Here is a 20,280-nt window from a genome sequence, read left to right as displayed (position 1 = left end):
CTTTACTTTACAGCTTTTGAATGCCCCAGCACCAAACAATACTTTTCAAATGGCATTTCAGAACAAGTTCTTTTCTTAATGTCCCTCCTAAACCCATTTTACAAGTTGAGGTACCCATACTTTTCACCCACAACTTTACTTTACAGCTTTTGAATGCTCCAACACCAAGCAATACTTTTCAAATGGCATTTCAGAACAAGTTATTTTCTTAATGTCCTTCCTAAACCCATTTTACAAGTTGAAGTTCCCATCCTTTTCACCCACAACTTTACTTAAAAGCTTTTTGAATGCCCCAACTCCAAGCAATACTTTTCAAAAGGCATTTCACAACCAGTTCCTTTTCTTAATGTTACTCCTAAGCCCATTTTATAAATTGAAGTACCCATCCTTTTCACACACACCATTACTTCACAGCTCTTGAAGGCCACAACACCAAGCAATACTTTTCAATGCATTTCGCAACAAGTTCTTTTCTTAATGTCCCTCCTAAACCCATTTTACAAGTTGAAGTACCCATCCTTTTCAACCCACAACATTACTTTACAGCTTTTGAATACCCAACACATAGCAATACTTTTCAAATGGCATTTCAGAACAAGTTATTTTCATAATGTCCCTCCAAAACCCATTTTACAAGTTGAAGTACCCACCCTTTTCACCCACAACTTTACTATACTGCCTTTTTGAATGCTCCAATACCAAGCAATACTTTTCAAATGGCATTTCAGAGCAAGTTATTTTCTTAATGTCCTTCCTAAACCCATTTTACAAGTTGAAGTTCCCATCCTTTTCACCCACAACTTTACTTTACAGCTTTTTGAATGCCCCAAAACCAAGCAATACTTTTCAAAAGGCATTTCAGAACCAGTTCCTCTCTGAATGTCCCTCATAAAACCCTTTTACAAATTGAAGTACCCATCCTTTTCACACACAACATTACTTTACAGCTCTTGAAGACCACAACACCAAGCAATACTTTTCAATGCATTTCACAACAAGTTCTTTTCCTAATATCCCTCCTACGCCCATTTTACATGATGAAGTACCCATCCTTTTCAACCCACAACTTTACTTTACAGCTTTTGAATGCCCCAACACCTAACAATACTTTTCAAAAGGCATTTCAGAACCAGTTCATTTCTTAATGCCACTCCCAAACCCATTTTACAAGTTGAAGTACCCATACTTTTCACCCACGACTTTACTATACTGCATTTTTGAATGCTCCAACACCAAGCAATACTTTTCAAATGACATTTCAGAACAAGTTATTTTCTTAATGTCCCTGCTAGACCCATATTGACAGTTGAAGTTCCCATCCTTTTCACCAACAACTTTACTTTACAGCTTTTTGAATGACCCAACTCCAAGCAATACTATTCAAAAGGCATTTCAGAACCAGTTCCTTTTCTTAATATCCTTCATAAAACATTTTACAAATTGAAGTACCCATCCTTTTCACACACAACTTTACTTTACAGTCTTTTGAATGCGCCAACACCAAGCAATACTTTTCAAATACATTTCAGAACAAGTTATTTTCATAATGTCCATCCTAAACCCATTTTACAAGTTGAAGTGCCCATCCTTTTCACCCACAACTTGACTTTACAGCTTTTTGAATGCCCAACATCAAGCAATACTTTTCAAAGGCATTTCAGAACTAGTTTGTTTCTTAATGACCGTCCTAAACCCATTTTACAAATTGAAGTACCCATCCTTTTTCACCCACAACTTTACTTTACGGCTTTTTGATTGCTCCAACACCAAGCAATACTTTTCAAAGGGCATTTCACACTAATTTCTTTTCTTAATGTCCCTCCTAAACCCATTTTACAAGTTGAAGTACCCATCCTTTACACCCGCAACCTTACTTTACAGCTTTTTGAATGCTCCAACACCAAGCAATACTTTTCAAAAGACATTTCACAACAAGTTACTTTCTTAATATCACTCCTAAACCCATTTTACAAATTGAAGTACAGATCCTTTATCACCCACAACTTTACTTTACAGCTTTTTGATTGCTCCAAGACCAAGCAATACTTTTCAAAGGCATTTCAGAACAAGTTCTTTTCTTAATGTTCCTCCTAAACCCATTTTCAAGTTGAAGTACTCATCTTTTTCACCATAACTTTAGTATACTACTTTTTTGAATGCTCCAACACCATGAAATAATTTTCAAATGAGAAATCAGGAGATAATTTTCTCATTGATGTGAAGAAAAGTTCAAGTTCTTTTTCTAACCATCCATATGAAAAGAAATAAGTTAGAGATCAATTCTATTTTTCAAGAAAAAATAAAAATTTTCCACTCCAGTTAAGATTTTTCTCAAGGAGATGGAAAAATTTAAAATTACTGTTCTAAATTTTTCATAGAAGATACAAAAAGTTATACGTTGATCATGAAAAGTTAACTCAAGTCTGAATTTTACTAAAGAACTTACAGTTCAATTCTAATTTCTCCAAAGAAAAATAAAAATCTTCCTCTGCAGTTCATAATTTCACAAAAACACAAAGAAATTTAAATTTCTCCTCTGAACTTTTGTAGAGAAAAGAAAAAGTTATAGTTCAATTTTTTTTTTTTTCAAAGAAAATAAAAATCTCCAACTTTTTAATAAACATTCTAAGCGCCTAACATGCTAACATTTCCTAAGATAATAGAAATATAACAAAGTAATGCATAAAATATTTTTATTGAAGTAACAACATAAAAATATGTTACAGACATTATTTAACATTATTAACATCATTGAACAGCATTGAACATTCTGAATCTGTTCCATAAAATAATTTATCGAGTTTTCTCTCTCTTGATACTAGAGTTACTCGCTTCTCTTAGTTCATAACCACTAGAATAATCATTCATCCATTTTGAATCATATACAATTTCCACTGGGAATGTCACCTACTGATTCAATACACGTTTCATCCTAGGTATTATTTGATTCATTGACTATATGATCAATAGTGGTAATAATTCTCACCTGTTCTTCATTTTCCAATCAATTTGTCAATATATTCATTAGTAATATTGTCTGCCAATGCTCTTTTTATTTTACCAGCAATATCACTGTCTATTATCACAATATTTTTACAGAGGCAGCAGTTTTGGCACGTTGACAAGATATGATTTATAATGTTGGTGCAGCAGTAGGCTCTTCTTTTCTTTACTGATTTCATTCGAATCCTAACACCGGAAAGATGACAATAAGATCTATCAACAGCTAACATGTTACCAGAACCATTAGCTAGAAGTTGCCCATCTTCATCGACTATTATTTTTAAGTTGGCATTCTCTTTGAGCACTAACTTCTCTGGAAATGATACTTCACATATCCACCTTTTGAATGATGAAAATTCTTGACTGCTCCAAAGGAATTTAACTCCTCACTGTCATGACAACGTAGGCACACATTCCCAATAAGATCTCCACTACTACTTGTCCCATAATTCAAATATATCTCTTTGTCAGCATTCAAGGCAACAATGACTTTATCATGTGCACACACTTTCTTCGAATAATTCATTTTCACGTCTTTTTTAAAAATATGTTTAGGTGTTTATCTCTCCAATGGTAAAAAATGACTGATTTAACGCACATAATAAACTCGATAGTCTCGATAACCTACCATGGAGTACCACTGGGAAAGCCGCTCCCAATATAAGAGCAACCATAGAGTACGTTTGCTACACCCGCAAGCATGCATAGTGAGAAAAATACAAAGTCAACCTGGGGGGATTTTCCGGCGAGTATGGTGGTTAGGTTAGGTTAGACTAGATTAAGTTAGGTTAGATTAGGTTAGGTAAAGTCAGGTTAGGTAAGTTAGGTAAGGTTAGCTAAGTTAGGCTAGGTTAGCTAGTAAACATCTCTCCATTTTAAGTTAGGTTAGGTTAGGCTAGATTAAGTTATGTTAGGTTAAGTTAGGTTAGGTTAGCCAACGTATTCGCGCGTACGCAGGCTAACCTAACCTAACTTAACCTAACATAACTTAATCTAGCCTAACCTAACCTAACTTAAACATGGAGAGATGTTTACTAGCTAACCTAGCCTAACTTAGCTAACCTAACCTAACTTACCTAACCTGACTTTACCTAACCTAATCTAACCTAACTTAATCTAGTCTAACCTAACCTAACCATACTCATCGGAAAATCCCCCCAGGTCGACTTTGTGTTTTTCTCACTATGCATGCATGCGGGTGTAGCAAATGTACTCTATGGTTGCTCTTACATTGGGAGCGGCTTTCCCAGTGGTACTCCATGGTAGGTTATCGAGACTATCGAGTTTATTACGTGCGTTAAATCAGTCATTTTTTACCATTGGAGGGATAAACACCTAAACATATTTTTAAAAAAGACGTGAAAATAAATTATTCAAAAAAAGAGTGTGAACATGAGAGAGTCAATGTTGCCTTGAATGCTGACAATGAGATATATTAGAACTATGGGACAAGTAGTAGTTGAGATCTTATTGGGAATGTGTGCCTACGTTGTCACGACAGTGAGGAGTTAAAGTCCTTTGGAGTAGTCAAGAATTTTCATCATTCTAACGGTGGATATGCGAAAGTATCATTTCCAGAGAAGTTAGTGCTCAAAGAGAATGCCAACTTAAAAATAATTGTCGATGAAGATGGGTAACTTCTAACTAATGGTTCTGGTAACATGTTAGAAGTTGATAGATCTTATTGTCATCTTTCCGGTGTTAGCATTCGAATGAAATCAGTAAAGAAAAGAAGAGCCTACTGCTGCACCAACATTATAAATCATGTCTTGTCAACGTGCCAAAACTGCTGCCTCTGTAAAAATAATGTGATAATAGACAGTGAAATTGCTGGTAAAATAAAAAGAGCATTGGCAGACAATATTACTAATGAATATAATGACAAATTGATTGGAAAATGAAGCACAAGTGAGAATTATTACTACTATTGATCATATAGTCAATGAATCAAATAATACCAAGGATGAAACGTGTATTGAATCAGTAGGTGACATTCCCAGTGGAAATTGTATATGACTCAAAATGGATGAATGATTATTCTAGTGGTTATGAACTAAGAGAAGCGAGTAACTCTAGTATTAAGAGAGCGGGAACTCGATTAATTATTTTATGGAACAGATTTAGAATGTTCATTGCTGTTCAATGATGTTAATAATGTAAAATAATGTCTGTAACATATTTTTATGTTGTTACTTCAATAAAAATATTTTATGCATTACTTTGTTATATTTCTATTATCTTAGGAAACGTTAACATGTTAAGCGCTTGAAACGTTTATTAAAAAGTTGGAGATTTTTTATTTTATTTAAAAAAAAATTAGAATTGAACTATAACTTTTCTTTTCTCTAAGAAAATTCAGAGGAGAACTTTAAATTTCTTTGTTTTTTTGTGAAATAATGAACCGCAGAGGAAGATTTATATTTGACTCTAGAGAAATTAGAATTGAACTGCAAGTTCTTTAGTAAAATTCATACTTGAGTTAACTTTTCTTGATCAATCGATAACGTTTTGTATCTTCTATGAAAAATTCAGAACAGTAATTTTAAATTTTTCCATCTCCTTTAGAAAAATCTTAACTGGAGTGGAAAATTTTTATTTTTTCTTGAAAAATAGAATTGATCTGTAACTTATTTCTTTTCATATGGATAGTTAGGAAAAGAACTTGAACTTTTCTTCACATCAATGAGAAAATTAGCTCCTGATATGTCATTTGAGAAGAATTGCATGGTGTTGGAGCATTCAAAAAGTAGTATACTAAAGTTATGGTGAAAAGGATGAGTACTTCAGCTTGTAAAATGGGTTTAGGAGGAACATTAAGAAAGGAACTTGTTCTGAAATGCCTTTGAAAAGTATTGCTTGGTGTTGGTGCATTCAAAAAGCTGTAAAGTAATGTTGTGGGTGAAAAAGGATGGGTACTTCAATTTGTAAAATGGGCTTAGGAGTGATATTAAGAAAGGAACTTGTTGTGAAATGTCTTTTGAAAAGTATTGCTTGGTGTTGGGGCATTCAAAAAGCTGTAAAGTAAGGTTGTGGGTGTAAAGGATGGGTACTTCAACTTGTAAAATGGGTTTAGGAGGGACATTAAGAACAGAACTTAGTGTGAAATGCCCTTTGAAAAGTATTGCTTGGTGTTGGAGCAATCAAAAAGCTGTAAAGTAAAGTTGTGGGTGAAAAAGGATGGGTACTTCAATTTGTAAAATGGGTTTAGGACGGTCACTAAAAAACAAACTAGTTCTGAAATGCCTTTGAAAAGTATTGCTTGATGTTGGGCATTCAAAAAGCTGTAAAGTAAAGTTGTGGGTGAAAAGGATGGGCACTTCAACTTTTAAAATGGGTTTAGGATGGACATTATGAAAAAAACTTGTTCTGAAATGTATTTGAAAAGTATTGCTTTTTGTTGGCGCATTCAAAAGACTGTAAAGTAAAGTTGTGTTTGAAAATGATGGGTACTTCAATTTGTAAAAGGTTTTATGAGGGAAATTAAGAAAAGGAACTGGTTCTGAAATGCCTTTTGAAAAGTATTGCTTGGAGTTGGGGCATTCAAAAAGCTGTAAAGTAAAGTTGTGGGTGAAAAGGATGGGAACTTCAACTTGTAAAATGGGTTTAGGAAGGACATTGAGAAAATAACTTGTTATGAAATGCCATTTGAAAAGTATTGCTTGGTGTTGGAGCATTGAAAAATGCAGTAGAGTAAAGTCGTGGGTGAAAAGTATGGGTGCTTCAACTTGTAAAATGGGTTTAGGAGTGGCATTAAGAAAGGAACTGGTTCAGAAATGCCTTTTGAAAAGTATTGTTAGGTGTTGGGGCATTCAAAAGCTGTAAAGTAAAGTTGTGGGTTGAAAAGGATGGGTACTTCATCTTGTAAAATGGGTTTAGGAGGGACATTAAGAAAAGAACTTGTTGTGAAATGCATTGAAAAGTATTGCTTGGTGTTGTGGTCTTCAAGAGCTGTAAAGTAATGTAGTGTGTGAAAAGTATGGGTACTTCAACTTGTACAATGGTTTTAGGAGTGACTATTATAAAAGTAATGTTTCTGAAATGTAATTTTAAAAGTTTTAGGTTTATTTCGAGCATTCAAAAAGCCGTAATGTAAAGTTGAGGGTGAAAAGGATGGGTATTTAAGATTGTAAAACGGATTAATGAAGAAAATTAAGAAAAGAAATTGTTCTGAAATGACATTTTAAAAGTATTGCTTGGTGTTGGGGCATTCAAAAAGGCAGTATAGTAAAGTTGAGGGTGAAAAGGGTGGGTACTTCAACTTGTAAAATGGGCTTAGGAGGGACATTAAGAAAATAACTTGTTCTGAAATGCCTTTTGAAAAGTATTGCTTGGTGTTGAGGTAACCAAAAAGCTGTAATGTAAAGTTGTGGGTGAAAAGGATGGGTACTTCAACTTGTAAAATGGGGTTAGGAGTGATATTAAGAAAGGAACTTGTTCTGAAATGCCTTTTGAAAAGTATTTCTTGGTGTTGAGGTATCCAAAAAGCTTGAATGTAAAGTTGTGGGTGAAAAGGATTGGAACTTCAAGTTGGAAAATAGGTTTAGGAAGGACATTGAGAAAAGGACTTGTTCTGAAATGCCATTTGAAAAGCATTGCTTGGTGTTGGAGCATTCAAGAAGGAGTATAGTAAAGTTGTGGGTGAAAAGATAAGTACTTTAACTTGTAAAATGGGTTTAGGAAGAAATTTACGTAAAGAACTTGTTCTGAAAAGATATAATAAAGCCTTTTGAAAAGTATTGCTTGATGTCGGGGTATTCGAAAAGTCTTATAGTACAGTTGTGGGTGAAAAGGATGGGTACTTCAACTTGTAAAATTGGTATATGAATGACATGAAAGAAAAAACTTGTTCTGAAGTTTCTTTTGAAAAGTATTTCATGGTGTTGTCGTACGCAAAAAGTCATAAATTAAAGATGTGTAGAAAAAGATAAGTACTTCAAGTGGGAAAATAGGCTTTAGAGGGAAATTGAGAAAATTAATAGTTCTAAAATGTTCATTGAAAAGCATTGCTTGCTGTTGGGGCATTCAAAAAGCTGTAAAGTAAAGTTGTGGGTGAAAAGTATGGGTATTTAAACTTTTAAAACGGGTTTAGGAGGGACATTAAGAAAAGAACTTGTTCTGAAATGCATTGAAAAGTATTGCTTGGTGTTGTGGCCTTCAAGAGCTGTAAAGTAATGTTGTGTGTGAAAAGGATGGGTACTTCAACTTGTAAAAAGGGTTTAGGAGGGATATTAAGAAAGGAACTGGTTCTGAAATGCCTTTTGAAAAGTATTGCTAGGTGTTGGGGCATTCAAAAGCTGTAAAGTAAAGTTGTGGGTTGAAAAGGATGGTTACTTCAACTTTTAAAATGGGTTTAGGAGGGACATTAAGAAAAGAACTTGTTGTGAAATGCATTGAAAAGTATTGCTTGGTGTTGTGGCATTCAAGAGCTGTAAAGTAATGTTGTGGGTGAAAAGGATGGGTACTTCAACTTGTAAAATGGGTTTAGGAGTGATATTAAGTAACGAACCTGTTCTGATATGCCATTAAAAAGGATTTCTTAGTGTTGGACCATTCAGTAAGCAGTAAAGTAAAGTTGTGGGTGAAAAGGACTGGTCCATCACGTGGGAAACCTGGTTTAGGAGGGATATTAAGTAAATACCTTGTTATGAAATGCCTTTTTAAAAGTATTGCTTGGTGTTGGGGCATTCAAAAGCTGTAAAGTAAAGTTGTGGGTGAGAAGGATGGGTACTTCAAGTTGGAAAATAGGTTTAGAAGGGACATTAAGAAAATAACTTGTTCTGAAATGCCTTTTGAAAAGTATTGCTTGGAGTTGGGGCATTCAAAAAGCTGTAATGTAAAGTTGTGGGTGAAAAGGATGGGTACTTCAACTTGTAAAATGGGTTTAGGAGGGAGATTATGAGAGGAACTGGTTCTGAAATGCCATTTGAAAAGTATTGCTTGGTGTTGTGGTATGCAAAAAGTCGGAAAGTAAAGACGTGTGGAAAAAGATAAGTACTTCAAGTTGGAAAATAGGTTTAGAAGGGACATAAAGAAAATGACTTGTTCTGAAATGCCTTTTGAAAAGTATTGCTTGCTGTTGGAGCATTCAAAAAGCTGTAAAGTAAAGTTGTGGGTGAAAAGTATGGGTACTTAAACTTGTAAAATGGGTTTAGGAGGGACATTAAGAAAAGAACTTGTTCTGAAATACCTTTTGAAAAGTATTGCTTGCTGTTGGGGCTTTCAAAAAGCTGTAAAGTAAAGTTGTGGGTGAAAAGTATGGGTACTTAAACTTGTAAAATGGGTTTAGGAGGGATATTAAGAAAGGAACTTGTTCTGAAATGCCTTTTGAAAAGTATTGCTAGGTGTTGGGGCATTCAAAAGCTGTAAAGTAAAGTTGTTGGTGAAAAGGATTGGTACTTCAACTTTTAAAATGGGTTAAGGAGGGATATTAATAATAGAACTTGTGGTGAAATGCCTTGAAAAGTAGTTCGGGGTGTTGTGGCATTTAAAAGTTGTAAAGTAATGTTGTGGGTGAAAAGGATGGGTACTTCAACCTGAAAAATTTGGTTAGGACTTATATTAAGTAAAGAACATGTTCTTAAATGCCATTGAAAAGTATTGCTGGGTGTTGGAGCATTCAGGAACCAGTAAAGTAAAGTTGTGGGTGAGAAGGATGGGTACTTCAAGTTGGAAAATAGGTTTAGAAGGGACATTAAGAAAATAACTTGTTCTGAAATGCCTTTTGAAAAATATCGCTTGGTGTTGGATCATTCAAAAATCAGTATAGTAAAGTTGTAGGTGAAAAGGATGGGTACTTCAACTTGTAAAATGGGTTTAGGATAGACATTAAGAAAATAACTTGTTCTGAAAAGATATAATAAAGCCATAAAAAGTATTAAAAAATGGGGGCTCAGGGGCCTTTGGGATGCTGGGGGTCCTTTGGGGGTCTGGGGGGCACTTTAGGGCTGGGTGGTCCTTTGGGAGCCTGGGGGACCATTGGGGGCTGGCGGAGGGCCTCTGGGGGCCTGGGGAGGGCCTTTGGGGGTCCGAGTGCCCTTTGGGAGCCTGGGGGACCTTTGAGGACCGTGGGGGAGGGCGTTTGGGGGCCCGGGGAGGGCATTTGGGGATCCGGGGGCCCTTTGGGAGCTAGGGGGACCTTTGAGGACCGGGGCTTCCTTCAGGGTTGGGGTAGGGGGATTAGAACCCTTTGGGGTTGGGGTAGGGGGATCGGAACCCTTTGGGGTTGGGGTAGGGGACCTCACGACACTGTTAAAATACAACTTGTGTATTATAACGACCACAGAGTTTCACCCTTAAATTCTCTTCTAAAATCATCTTTTAAAATGTCTCTAACTGTTTCGCCGAAATAATTCCCTAAAATGGTTAAAGCGGTTTCGCCCAAATCATCCCTAAACGTAATTTCAGCGTGTTCCTTTTGTTTTGGCATCTCTGCGCTGACACATTTCAAATTACTAAGAAACCTGATTCTCGCGCTAAAACAATTCATCGCTAAGATCTAAACATTCGCTCGGAGACAGTTCTCTTTAGAAACAACAAATTAATTCCCCTCTCGTGAATCAATTCTCTTTAGAAACAACAAATTAATTCCCCTTTAATGTCAATCAATCAATCATGACATCATCTGTCATGTGTGATCTAAACTTTGCCCCGGAAACATTCTCTTTGGAAATACATCCATGACATTAATTAACTTGACGTCATCTGTCAGACATTAATTAACCTTGCCCGGAAACAATTTAATTAATGACTCAATAATCCATGAAAGTGAGAAAGTTCCTGTTTTTCCATTCTCACTGACAAAAACCATAAAACAAACATAAATGTGAGAAAGTTCCTGTTTTTTCATTTTCACTGACAAAAACCATAAAAACAGCCATAAATGTGAGAAAATTCCTGTTTTTTCAAGTGAGAAAAATACTGTTTTTTCATTCTCACTGAGAAAAACCATAAACCACGTGGTTCTATGCCCATATATGGACTCCCGCCCGGACCTCCTGAGGCATCTCTACTGATGTGTTTGGGGAAATGGTGGGCGTGAAGGGGGGGGGTTAGTTGCCCTTCAATAAGATTTGACTGATAAAAGGCCATTAGCCCTTTCCATTTCCAATTGAAAGATCCCTTTTTGATATTTTTACAACATCACTTTCTATAAAAACCTTACATGCCCCCAGGGCATAACATACAACCCGTGCCCTGAGGGTTGTGGGGGGTGGGAGAGGGTTTGTCATCCTTAAGAACCTAGTTTCCAAAGCTTTCGACTACGTTTAATAAAATGGCTATCTAAAAATTTTGATTAGATGTGTTTGGGGTAAAAGTGGGCGTCAGAGGGGGGTTAGTTGTCCTCAAATCACTTTTGACTATTAAAAGTGCACTAGCCCTTTGAATTTACAATCGCATGAGCCCTTTTTCTAGTTTCTACGACAAAGATTTCTATATAAACCTTATATGCCCTCAGGAAGTAACTTATAGCCCTTGCCTGAATACTGTGGGGGGAGTTTCCTTCTCAAAGGTATAATTTCTTGAACTTTAAACTGCGTGGAACAAAATGGCTATTTCAAATTTTGATTGGATATGTTAGGGGAAGTGGTTGGCATGGAAGGGGTGTTAGTTTCCTTCCAATCACTTTCGACTATTAAAAAGGGCACTAGCCATTTCAGTTTCCAAACGAATGAGCCCTTTTTGAAGTTTCTACAATAACACGTTCTATAAGAATTTTATTTGCCTCCTGGATATAGCTTACAAGCCGCGCCCCGAGGACTTCGAGGGATTGTCCTCCTCAAAATCATAATATATATCTAGAAATCAACAGCGCTGAACAAAATGGCTATCTAAAAAATTTTATCGGATGTGTCTCGGGAGAAGGTGGGCGTGAGAGGGGGGTTATTTGTCCTCAAATCACTTTCGACTATTAAAAAGGGCTCTAGACCTGTAAATTTCCAATCGAATGAGTCCTTTTTGAAGTTTCTACGACAAAGATTTCAATAAAAACTTATGTGCCCCCAAGGCATAACTTAAAACCCTTGCACTGAAGACTCTGGGGGAGTGTCCTGCTGAAATGTATAATTTAATGAACTTTGAACTGCGTGGAACAAAATGGGTATCTCAAAACTTTGATTGGATGTGTTAGGGGAAATGGTGGGCAAGGAAGGGGTGTTAGTTGCCTTCCAATCACTTTTGACTATTAAAAAGGGCACTAGCCATTTCAATTTCCAATTGAATGAGCCCTTTTTGAAGTTTCTACGACAACGCGTTCTATAAAAACCTTATATGTCCCCAGGGCATGGTTTACAACCCTTGCCCTGAGGGCTGTGGGGGGCTGTCATCCTCAAAGACCTAATTTCCAGAACTTAAAACTAAGTTAAACAAAATAGCTATTCAAAATTTTGATTGGATGTGTTTTGGGGAAATGGTGGGCGTGAGAGGGGGTTAGTTGCCCTCCAATCACTTTCGACTATTAAAAAGGGCTATAGCTCTTTAAATTTCCAATCGAATGACCATTTTTTGAAGTTTCTACGACAACGCCTTCTATAAAAACCTAATATACCCCAGGGCATAAATTACAACCCTTGCCCTGAGGACTCTAGGGGAGTCCTCCTCAAAAACGTAATTTCTATCTGCGCTGAACAAATGGCTCTCTCAAAATTTTGCTTGGATGTATTTCTAAAATGGTGGGCGTGAAAGGGGTGTTAGTTGCCTTCCAATCCCTTTCGACTACTAAAAAGGGTGCAAGCCACTCCAATTTCCAATTGAGTGAGCCCTTTTCAAAGTTTCTATGGCAACTTATGACTATTAAAAAGAGCACTAGCCATTTAAATTTCCAATCGAATGACCATTTTTTGAAGTTTCTGCGACAACACCTTCTATAATAACCTTATATACCCCCAGGGCATAACTTACAACCCTTGCCCTGAAGGCTGTGGGGGAGTCTTCCTCAAAAGTATAATTTCTATCTGGAAATCAACTACGCTGAACAAAATGACTATCTCAAAATTTTGCTTGGATGTGTTTCTTGAAATACTGGGCGTGGAAGGGGTGTTAGTTGCCTTCCAATCACTTTCAACTATTAAATAGGGCACAAACCACTCCAATTTCCAATTGAATGAGTCCTTTTCGAAGTTTCTACGACAACTTCTTCAATACGAAGTGCCCTTCTTTAACGGGAAAACAAATACTAAATAATACATTGTGCCAACATCGTTCTTATATTCTCTAAGGGCATAACTTAAAACCAATGCCCTGAGGGTTGTCGGGGGGTGTCGTCCTCAAAAACACATTTTCTATCTGGAAATCAACTACGCTGAACAAAATGGCTATCTCAAATTTTGATTGGTTGTGTTTGGGGGAATGGTGGGCGTGGGGGAAGGCTAGTTGCCTTCCAATCACTTTCGACTATTAAAAGGGCACTAGTCACTCCAATTTCCAATAGAATGAGCCCTTTTCGAAGTTTCTACGAATACGCCTTCGATACAAAGTGTAAAACAAATAATACATTGTGCCAACATCGTTCTTTACTTAGGCAGCGTGTTTGCGCTGCCTATGGATAACAACCCTCTGGCCCACCCTCCCTCGAATTGCTTACTAGAACCCACTCCTTTCTAGAATTCACACATGTTTTGCTTTTGTTTTATCCTATATCAGATTTTTTCCTGTTTTTTTTTTCATTTGTTGAGTTTGAACTACTTTTTCTGTGATTTTCTGGTTCTTTTTGCTTATATAATATCCTTTATAAGCTTCTTCACGCTTTGTTTTTCCATTTTCTGAGTTTTAACTGCTTTTTCTTTGATTTCATGATTCTATAACGTTTTTCATCAATAAATTTTGTATGTACAAAAGCCTGTGCCTTCTTAGATTTCTTGTTCCAGGATAAAACTTCAAAATGTAAACATCTACGCAATGAAATATCTGGAACTAATGCTACGCAACGTTTCATTTATTGAATAGCTAACTGAACCTGTCTACATCATGTTAAAAATTAATAACGCAGTAATACATAGGTTTATCAAATGGAGCAAAAAATAATAGTATTGTGATGTTTGATTCCTCATGTGGAAAGGGTTGAAACTAGCGATCAGTTCAATTGTTCTAGAATGCAGGATAGGGAATTCACCGTGCCTCAAATAGGCTATTTCATAGCATCTATTTCCCAAATCAAAATATTAGAAAGGCTTTCTCGGTTCAGGTGGTCAACTTGTCGTACCATTAAGGGGAATCTCTTTCGAATCCTAAAGCAGACAAAAATCTTTGGAATATAACGGATCCCTGAGAAAAAAACGTCTTGAAAGAAAATAAAATCTTTTAAAGTATTATGAGACCCCAAGTTTGCATTGTCATTACGTAGCACTCCACGTGTGTTTCCTCCTCAGTTACAAGTGCGGATTCCCCATGGATCCCTGAGGTCTAGCTTAACACGCGTGATTACGTCATTCTCAACACTGGTAAATATTCCCTAGTACGTGAGAACTAAAGACATAATGAAGAAAATGTCTTGGAGAGAAGAGCCTAATAAAAACGTCTTGAAACGTCTTGAAATTTCTTGAAACATCTTAAACAATGTCTTCAAGAAAACACTCCCTATTACTTAACAACCGAACCCTATTAGGTAACATGCACCTATTTCTCTTAGAAAACGGTCCAGTGTGTGTCTTTAAAAACTCTCCCATGGGTATCTTTAAAAACTTACTATGTTTCCTTTTAAAAACTTTCCTATGGCTGGCTTAGAAAACTTCCTATGGCTGCTTTGAAAAACCTCTCTATTGTTTTCTTTAAAAAAAACTTCCTATGTGTGCCTTTAAAGAACTTTCTATGTATGCCTTTAAAAATCTTTCTTTGGCTGCCTTAGAAAACATTCCCCACTATTTAGCATGTACCTGCTAGCTGCCGCGGAATGAAGTGATAGGGATGTCTTTAAAAAGCAGAGATAAGGCTCTCATGGAATCCAGAGATAGGGCTGACTTTAAACAGCAGGTCTGACTATAAAATTAGGGATAGGGCTGACTTTGAAATTAGGGATAGGGCTGACTTTAAATATTCCTATGGGTTCCTTTCAAAACTTCCTATGTGTGCCATTAAAAACCTTCCAATGGTTGCCTTAGAAAACGATACCCATTACGTAGGTGTACTGTACACGTGCACTATAGTATTGCGAAACTCTAAAAAACAGAATTTTGACACCAATAGATACATCAAAAGAATCATATTTTAATTCTGATTTCAAATATATAAGTTTCATCAAGTTTAATCTTACCCATCAAAAGTTACGTGCCAGAGCAAATTTGGCGGATTTTCAAAAAAAAGGGGGAAAAGATCCCCTAAAAGTTATAGAACCTTAATGAAAAGCACACCATCATATTCAGCGTATCAGAGAACCCTACCGTAGAGGTTTCAAGCTCCTATCTACAAAAATGTGGAATTTTCCATTTTGTGCCAGAAGAAAGATCACGGATGCAGGTTTATTTGTTTTTTTTTCTTTTCCTCAGTGGTAATTTTATTGACCCAGTGGTCCTAGAATATCGTAGGAGGGCTCATTTGAACGGAAATTAAAATTTCTAGTGCCCTTTTGCAGTGACCAAAAAAATGGAGGCAACTAGGCCCCCTCCCACGCTCATTTTTTCCCCAAAGTAACCCAATTAAAATTTTGAGATAGCCATTTTGTTCAGCATAGTCAAAAATCTATTAAATATGTCTTTTAGGATGACTTAATCCCCCACTGTTCCCAATTGAAGGGCTGCAAGTTATGAACTTTGCCCATTACTTTTATATTGTATTGGTTATCGGGAAGTATACAGACATTTTCAGGAAGGATTTTTTTCTGGTGGGGGGTGGGGCTGGAGGAGGGGCTATTCGGGAGAATCTTTCCGTCGAGGATGATTCTTTGGGGAAAGGGACATTTTTATGAAGGGAGCGCCGGATTTCCAAGCATTATTTAAAAAACGATCAGAAATTAAATTTAAAAAAACAAGTTTTTTCAACTGAAAGTAAGAAGCAACATTAGAACTTAAAACGAACAGAAATTATTACGTATATGAGGGGGTTCGCCCCCAAGTCAATACCTCGCTCTTTACGCTACATTTTTTTTAGTGCTTTCAAAAGAGCTATCTATTCTAATTAAACGGCATTTGTGATTCAGGGGTTTGTGAATTAAACAAAATTTTAACTTTTAACGTAAAGAGCGTGGTATTGACTAAGGGGAGAACCCCCTCATATACGGAATACCATATACGTAATAAAAAAAAATAATAAAAAAAACAAGCGATACACTCAATAGTAATCGAAACTTTTAAAAACGGAATTTTGATGTCAATAAATGGATCAAAAGAATGGGCTTATAATGCTGATTCTAAATATATAAATTTTATTAAGTTTAGTATTACTCATCAAAGGCTACGAGCCTGAGAAAATATACCTGATTTTGGAAAGAGGGAGGAAACATCCCCTACAAGTGAAAGAATTTTAATGAAAACCACACCGTCAGATTCAGCGTATCAGAAAACCCTTTTACATAGATTTCAAGCTCATATCTGCAAAAATCTGCAACTTTGTATTTTTTGCCAGAATAAAAATATACGAATATAGAAGTTCCTTACGTAAGTTAATTTGTAAATTATGTCAGAACCAAATTTAGAGGCAGCCATTTAGCAGAAGAAAAGTAAAATTTTTATAAAAATTTTGTTTACTTATTCAGTGACGGTGAGCCAAAATAAAAGCTGCATTAACTAAAAAACGATCAGAAATTAAATAAAAAAACAAGTTTTTTAAACTGAAAGTAAGGAGCAATATTAAAACTTAAAACGAACAGAAATTATTCCGTATATGAAAGAGGCTGTCCCCTCCTCCGCACCTTGCTCTTTACGCTAAAGTTTGACTTTCTCACAGCTCTTATTATTGTTTTTTAACAATAAAAAACTTTAGCGTAAAGAGCGAGGCGTTGAGGAGGGGACAGCCCCTTTCATATACGGAATAATTTCTGTTTGTTTTAAGTTTTAATGTCGCTCCTTACTTTGAGTTTAAAAAACTTGTTTTTTTATTTAATCTATTAAAGGGCTAGTAGCTTTAATAGTTTAACCCTTATGGGCGTGTTCAGACCATAAAGCCCCCACTACTATTATATGCTACTATTACCAAAATAAGTCTTGGACATCAATTTAGTTAGACATCTCATGAAAAATGCAAAACTTACGATGGATCCGTTCCATTTTTGACACAGTGCTGACGGAGCTCTCCAAAGAACTGCACTCCAAGTATCCCATATAAGGACATGAAAAAGGTGAAAAACAGAGTTACATTGTAAATCTGCTGTGAAGACCGTCTAAAAAAATGAAAAAATATGAAGAAGTTGTCATTTTGTAGAAGGAACACAATAAATTGTAACTTATTGAAGTGACACAACAGGCCCCAATCTAAGCGTGTTTAAGGACTTTATTTTTGTCACTCTTAGTTGGAAAAAGTATAATTTTTAAATTTCATGTAACCTCCAAAGAAAAACATAAAAAGCTACTAGTGAGAGCTTTGCGAAGCCGAATCTTTGTTTTAAAGTCTTGAAACAGAAGAAAACAGCAAAAAGAGACTTGACATTAGCTAATTTAAATTATAGTGATTTTTCTTCAGTCTACCTTTGATTTTCTTACGATTTACTGAACAACTGTCTCTATTGAGTCAGTGGTAAATCAGTCAATGATCGCTTTAAGAAATCCTTAGCACAGTTCAGACTGCAAGACTGACTTGGTAAAGTGAGATACACTTCCAAAGTATTTTCCTCTGTCTCATCAGATTGAATGGATTCTTTGGTCACATACACTTTAATCTATACAAACCTTTTAATGGATACAAACAGTTTAATCTAATCTAATTAAGCTCCAAAAAGGCTACTGGAATTTTGAATTCCAATCGTGTGAGCCATCTCCAAGTTTCTATGACCCTCCTTCTATACGAAGTGGCCGGGGAAAAGAGTATGAATGAATACAGGTATCATTGTTCTTACCTAAGTGCCTTTTTTATGAGCAACAGCCATTCACCAGCCACCTTGGAAATCTCTAGGTTTTTCTAAAGTCTCATCTTGTATCAGATCAAACCTTCAAGATAGCCATGGCAAAAAAACTTTCCACGATTCATTCATGGAAATTTTGATATTATATCCTGTATGAAGGAAGCCGAAAGAGTGGCAATTCCCGAGGAATGTATAAAATTTAATGCGCGGAATTTGGGATGGTCGTGGGACCCAGATCTAAAAACAGTGAAAAATAAAGCCAAAATTTTGCTGCATATATGGGTTTCTTGCGGATGGCTACTTAACGGCGTAGTACCTGAGCTTAAACAGAAAACTAAACCAGACTATAAAAAGTGTTTACGGTCTGCAAAATCTGTAAGTTTGTAAGTTCCCGACAAGTAATTTATATTGCAAAAAGGTTCTTCTTTTTCTTTTTTCAAACGAGTACCCCAGTTAGCCCTGCTGATTGGTGCAAATATTATGATCAGATTTTTAACACCGTAAACCATCTCGTTTATGCAACTTTTATGAAGCTTCTTAATTTTGCGTTTCCTACCTAACTCCGCCAGAAACAGATCCTCCCAGTTCATTTATCTTCGGTGGTACTACCTATAAAGAAGCTCAAGTTAAGTGTTCTACTGATGGTGATGGCATAAGTGCCAACACCTAAAAATTGACTGTCCAGCTCTTGCCCAACATCTATAACTTCTTTTCCAAATGGGTTTATGTACCTCGGTTGTGCCTGAAAGTATTTTGTGCGGAACAGTTGCCTCAATTTTGAAAAAAGGAAAAATTCCGATTGAGTGTGCATCTTACAAGCCAATAACGGTTTCCTGTAATATAAGTGAAATTTTCGAGTATCTTCACCTCTTTTTAGTTAACTCTTCCGCATATTTCACTGAAAACCAGATCGGGTTTTCAGCTGGAGTAGGTTGCCAGCAAGCACATCGAGTTTTGGCGAATCCTCTTACTGAGGCGACTAAAAATGGATTCGAGTTACATTTATGCGTCTGGGATCTCCCCAAGGCCTTTGATACCGTTGCCCATTCCCGAACTATTTTTCCCTTTTTACTCACAGTATTAACATTTCGGTAATTTTTCTTCTAAGAAATTTATATTCAAATCCTTTTTTTACGGATTAAAACGGACATGAGTGTTTCCGAAAGCTAAATTCCAGTGCGGCGTGGGGTCCGGCAGGGTGCTGTCCTTTCTCCTTCTATTTTTAAATTCTGTATATCATCTGTTCTTTCTTCTATCCCATCCACTTTCATTCTTAATTCCGTTAACATCTCTTATCTTGCTTATGCAGATGATATCCTTTTAATCAGCATGACTAAAAAGGGGCTTTCATTGTCTGTTTCAATAATAACATCTAAACTTCATACCATTGGACTTTCTCTAAGTCTATCAAAGTGTGAATGTCTCACATTTAATAGTAATAATATGAGCCCTCTAGTCTTTTCAGTCCCTTCGGTTCCTTCTTTCCGGTGCTGGGTATCAACGTTAGTAAAATACTAAAATCTTTCCGAATGCTCGTCGTTGCTGATTGCAAGAAGAAAATTTAGCTAAGTTATTCTAAAATTGTTGCAAATCGAGGTCGATACAATAGGAAGTCTCTTGCTAAATTATAGTCGGTTTTTACAGATCACTCTGTTTTGTTTCTGTTCGGAATTTACCCTTTTTTACACCAAAAAGACATCAGATCAGTTTTTTCATATTATTTCCGGTTTTCCCACTTTCTATTGTATCTGCCTCCATGGTATAGAAATCGGAATCTCATGTCTGTTTACGGTCTTCCGGATACTGGGTCAAAGATTACGGAAATTGCCGGCAAATTACCCAGTCTACATATAAGTATCGGCCAACAGTGGCCTTAGTTGTTTGCTGCGGTTTTTGTTATTTTTTTGTTGTTTGAAGTTTTTTTTTTATTATATTCAATAGTATTTTAAATTCGTTATATTCATGAACAGATAGTATTCAAATATTTTAAACATGAAGTTCTAAATTATTAATTCTCCATAATTATTAATGCTCCATTAAGTCCTGGTCTGCTGTATTGTCTTTTTTTCTATTTTTTTTTTTTTGCGTGTGTGTTTCGTATCTTGAATATTTTTCTTTTCATTGGTTACTCTGCTCTTGTGAAGTTTTTAAGTTTTATGTACTCATGTATGCAGTGTATTATCTACTTTTTGCGTTATTCTCCACAATTATCATTTTTGTATATGATGTGGGTTAAAAATTAATTATTATTATTATTATTCACATCTGGTGGTTGAGGACTGCGGAATAATGTA

General features: G+C 36.0%; 1 protein-coding gene across 1 annotated transcript in view; it reads right to left on the bottom strand.

Annotated features, from left to right (window-relative positions):
- na (sodium leak channel non-selective protein na) overlaps window positions 1-20,280 on the bottom strand; it is a 228,890-nt gene that overhangs the window by 168,650 nt on the left and 39,960 nt on the right. Inside the window, exon 5 of the mRNA XM_089091203.1 lies at window positions 17,180-17,308. Coding sequence (XP_088947329.1) covers window positions 17,180-17,308 — 129 coding nt within the window. The remainder of the gene's footprint in view (window positions 1-17,179; window positions 17,309-20,280) is intronic.

This window comes from Artemia sp. Qi Xiang Cuo, chromosome 6 (assembly GCF_049724085.1).
Source record: "Artemia sp. Qi Xiang Cuo chromosome 6, ASM4972408v1, whole genome shotgun sequence".
NCBI classification, from domain to species: domain Eukaryota; kingdom Metazoa; phylum Arthropoda; class Branchiopoda; order Anostraca; family Artemiidae; genus Artemia; species Artemia sp. Qi Xiang Cuo.
This window is presented reverse-complemented; position numbering and strand designations above follow the sequence as displayed.